The sequence below is a fragment of the Pterocles gutturalis genome, unplaced genomic scaffold, assembly GCF_000699245.1.
Source record: "Pterocles gutturalis isolate BGI_N339 unplaced genomic scaffold, ASM69924v1 scaffold15109, whole genome shotgun sequence".
NCBI classification, from domain to species: domain Eukaryota; kingdom Metazoa; phylum Chordata; class Aves; order Pterocliformes; family Pteroclidae; genus Pterocles; species Pterocles gutturalis.
The window spans coordinates 34113-38900 of NW_010131051.1; the positions used below are offsets into that span (position 1 = coordinate 34113).

At 44.4% G+C, this 4788-nt stretch overlaps 1 protein-coding gene across 1 annotated transcript in view; it reads left to right on the forward strand.

The window, feature by feature from the left end:
* Positions 1 to 223: 223 nt before the first annotated feature.
* Positions 224 to 4788, forward strand: part of LOC104466895 (protein crumbs homolog 1-like) — a gene marked incomplete at its 5' end in the record, with an annotated part of 73809 nt that continues 69244 nt past the window's right edge. Inside the window, 1 exon segment of the mRNA XM_010080463.1 lies at positions 224 to 808. Coding sequence (XP_010078765.1) covers positions 224 to 808 — 585 coding nt within the window.

Genomic DNA, 4788 nt, shown 5'->3' on the forward strand with positions numbered 1-4788 from the left:
CAGGAAATTACAACCTACTCATATTTTCATAATTGTTTTCATTTTACATTTATTAGTCTACTGATACGTGTTGCACAGTAACCGGACCTGGTTTTTTATCAACGAGCCAGTAACTGGAGGTGTTGGTTTTGAAACACAGTTCTGTTAAGAGTTGCACTTCTTTCACTCCTGCTTCCTCCCAGGGCTGTGGAAGACCTCAGGATTTTCTGTGTTTCCTTTCTAGAGTCACTTTGCACGAGGAATGCTTCCAGGTGCCTCTCAAACTCTTGCCAAAAGAACTCTACGTGCATTGCTGGTCATAAAGACAATACTTGCCGATGTGCAGACATGGCAGCGGACAGTGTGGAGGAACTCTGCAATACAACTTCTGATCCTTGCTCCTCAAACCCTTGTCTCCAAAATGCTACCTGCTTCAGCTCTGCTGGAAACTTCAGCTTTACTTGTGAGTGCCCTGCTGGGTATGACGGACCCACCTGTGAAATAGCCACCAGCACGTGTGACGCAAACCCTTGTGAGCACGGAGGCACCTGCCACAGCGGCCTGGCCGGGCCCGCCTGCCTTTGCAGCGCAGGATACACAGGCACGCTCTGTGAAACGGATTTGGATGAGTGCATTTCCGAGCCCTGCCACAACGGAGCGCTCTGCAGGGATGGGGTGGATGAATACTCCTGCTACTGCGTCCCAGGCTACCAAGGCAAGCACTGTGACCTGGAAGTGAATGAATGCGTGTCAGATCCGTGCCTGAACGGTGCAACGTGTCTCAACCAGGTAGGACAGTATGGCTGCATCTGTCCCCTTGGGTACACAGGTGAGTACCATTAAAACAACTTTTTGTTTGCATCATGGAGAACCGTCATAATTCATGTTCCAAGTTCCACTCCCCCTCCCCGACACTTTAGTCCTACCTGTATTACCACCTTGCCTTCAGCAGCAGCTGTTGGTGCATTATGGGTTACCTTATCACTGTGAACTACAGATAGGAGACAGAGAAGGATTACAGAAATCTCACATTTACCAAAAACTACAGAGCAGTTTCGTGAACATCAAGCTATGTCAAAGGCCTAGGTTAACTTTCCTTTTAAAAGAAACTTTCTCAAAACGCTTGTCCTCAGAGTGCTATACATAGTTTTTGGTCCTCAGACACAACCTATGTTTGACAGGGTTAAAAATTAGATCTAATTAGACTTGCTTGATCATGAAAAACTGTACTCTTAAACCTAAACATTTCACATTAACTTACTCTCCTCTGCCCTTCCCAGAAACAGAGGACTCATTTGCAACTAGAACATTATGTAAATGAATTAAAATAAAAAAATAAAATAAAAATATTATCAGGTTACAAAACTGCCTTTTTTTTTTTTTTTTTTTTATAATCCCATTTTACATGGCTCCATTTTTAAGGTACAGGTGTGATTTTTCTTGCCTACTTTCTTTACTGGAGAGCATATAATCCTTGTGGGAGATAGCCCCCTTCAAGTTTCAAAGCTGTATTCAGGGGTAGGACTGCAATAGGTAGCACACTGAATCACTGCAATGAGAAAAGGGGAGGTGTTTTAGTGATAGATTGCCAGTCAGGTAAGGAAAAGAAAAAAAGAGTCCTACAGTGAGTGGGGGAAAAAGCCAGCTATTGCTTCAAGTGATTCAAATGAATAAGAAATAAGAGATGTGGTTTACAGCTCCATCCCCAAATCCCCATGCAGGAGGGGAAGTCAGAAGTAACAAGCAGCTTTCCCTTGTCTGACACAGCGCTTGTTGGAAGCCAGCCCTCAGTTAATATCCCTTCTGAGCAGGGAGAATGTTATTTGAAGGAAGCTTGTTACCTTCCCGCTACCCTGCTGCTGCCAGCGGGTGTCTAAGCCCAGGACAGCCGAGGAGAAAACTACACAACCAGGGGAAAGCCGAAGAGCAGAAGGAAGGAAAAACCTATTAACAACCAGCATGGTTACTGTGCAATGATCAGACCCAGCTCAGACCTCCTGTTGCATTCAGGAAACGGTATTTGTTTAACTGGCGCTGTTAGTGGGGTCCAGGCTGGGTCTGTAGCGCAGGAACTCGGTTTGAAAGAGGCAGAATATACACCTTAGAGACAAAGAGAGAGAAAACATAATAAAATAGTAAAGCCCAAACAAAAAAGAAATGAAGATTTAGATCAACACAAACTGCTGGAGGAAACTCACTCTGCTGGAGTCGCTCCACTTACACCACGAAATTCTGCTGCTTCCCAGGCTGGTGCTCTCTGCTCTCACCAAAACCAAGCGATGTCACCGGGTGCTCCACACTCCACACAAGCAGAGTTAAGAAATGAGGAAAGAGCCAAGGTCAGAGAAGATGGCTAAAATACAAAGCAGAAGAGGCTCCAAGTGTTTTGACATGCTGCTCAGACACTGCTTCTGGTAGCAAAGAGACTAATCATAATAATTCTATAAAGGACTAGCAGGCTGTTCCTTGAGCAGTAAAACACTGGCTTTTAAAGGCTACTTAACAGAATGATTTGTCAGAAGAATTCTTTTTTTTGTTGTTTTCTGCACCTTGCTGCGAGTTGTGCTAAATGCACAAGCCAGAGGGATTACTGGATGAAAGACCCGCGGTGTCCCCACTGGTAATAAAAACCCTCATTTACTCCTCCAGGGGATCTTGCCAACCATTATTATCCTGGCCTGACACCGTGAATTACTGTGGGAAGTCATCGAGCCTCATCTCATTTCCCTAAGATGTTAAAAAGGTTATCTCTCTTGATACCTGGGTGGAGAATGTACAGTAAATCTACAGCAGTAATGTTAACCAAATGCTTGAGTTACTGGCTGCGGTTGCTACTTGTTTCATGGACTCTGACTGCTATTTTGTATGATTGGTATGCTGCAGCACTTCTTAAAATAGCTGCGAAATGTCACACATAATTCTTACACAAATGGAAGAGGTTAGAAAGCACCGAGAGCCAAAGACTGGAAAATTTAGCATGAAATCCGCAGTTTCTATGATAATGCTCAGCATGTGTGAAATTATTTACAAGACATGTGTCACACAGCTGTTAAATAATGAAGCTCAATTGGTTTGTTGAAGCTTTGCTGGCTACCTTAATCAAATGTGGTTTTTCCTCCATTGCACTAATTGCCCTTGCTTTTAATTCACCCCAGCAGAGCACAGTGTAAGATCCTGTTATTACCCACAACTAGATATGTTAATTACCTTGCTGGACACAGCTGAAGCCAGTCCTCTGTTGCCAGCAAACATTTCAGAGTGAACTATCAGGGGTGCCTGACAGTTCCAAAAGCCAGTCAGCCCAAGACAAGAGCTGGAGAAAGTGCTTCCGTGACAGATGCAATAGGTAGAATCTCACTACGATGTAACCATAGGTGGGATGAACTCTGGACAATATGAAGAAATTATTCCTGACAGATCTTTAAGTTCTCATTTGGTATTCTTAACCACGTGTGTTCACCATGCAAATATTTAGAGTAGGTGTGTCAGAAGTCTTAGGCACTTCAAGGCAAGCAGAAGCACGGCGCCCTCTGCCATGGGATGAATCGCTTCCCAAAAAGCTCATGGTAGTATCGTTGTGGATATCAATAGCTAAATGGCATTGTCCATCCAATAGCAATTGCCAACAAAGTGGAAGGTCTCCTTCCTCCCCCAGCTTTCAAGTTTCAGACCAGTGGTCTGTGCCTCACAGCCCAGCCAGCCCAAGCAGAGGGCTCAGCCCAGGCTACAGCTTGCTGCTGGGACTCCCCACCGCAAGACTGTGTTGTGAGAGGATCCCAGCAGTACTAGCCACGTTTCAAAGAGTTTGCAAAATAAAGTTTAGCAGAGGGCACATACGTACAAGGAGTGCTTGCTAAAGTTCATGACTTCCTGGCTCCCAAACCCTTGACTGGATGTAGCCCCACTGCTCTCCCCCAGTTGCATCTGGTTAGTGCAGCGTTGCAAGACCAGTAACATCTTACATCTGTGCATGCATGCAGGTGGCTGGTGGTTTGTAACGACCTGCGTGCAAAAAGGACCAGCCTTGCTCCAAGAAACTGAACTCTTCACTCTATGTAGTTTTTGATGAACTCTCTTCCTGCCCTTTCAAAGCTGGTCCCTGGAAATTAGCTATCTGACACTCTCTGTCCAGATGACGTCACATAAGATTACTGTATACAGATTGAGGAATTTTGGGACAATCTTCTGCACCTGCTGTGCTAGAACACAGCACTACAGCACAGAATAGCAGAAGAGGTGACCTGGATACCAACTTCTAGCTGAACTAAGAACATGCAGGTCCACCTGGAACTACACTGAGCCTGCAGACCTCTAGCATCTTTGACCAGAAAGTGACTTTGCAGTTTATCTGTAGGCAGGCAAGTCTGAAAATGTTGGCTGTATCTCTTTCATCCTTGCCTGCGTTTACTTTTTATTGACTGGGACTGTACAAAAAAGTACACAGTAGGACTCCTTTAAAAAGCAAGCAGTATAAGGAATAATCTTAGTTCTTCAAAGAAACCACAAAAGTTATAAATATCACTTACATTTACCTGGCCAGTCTTTCAATTCAAACCACTTGTGTGGTTCTTGATCTGCTGAAACACTCTGCCTGCTCTAGGACAGGATACCTTTGCTCTTGATGCTGTAGCCTCATGCAATAACTGTGTCAGGGCTTGGTGATTTTTTCCCCCCCCCACTTAAATGATATTTGATATCATGTGATGTTTGGTATACAGCATATTTACAACAATGTTAGACTGAGGTGCAAATGCAGATCTGATCTTTTCATCTCTCTTCTTCACATATGAGCAAGCCTTACAGGAGGTT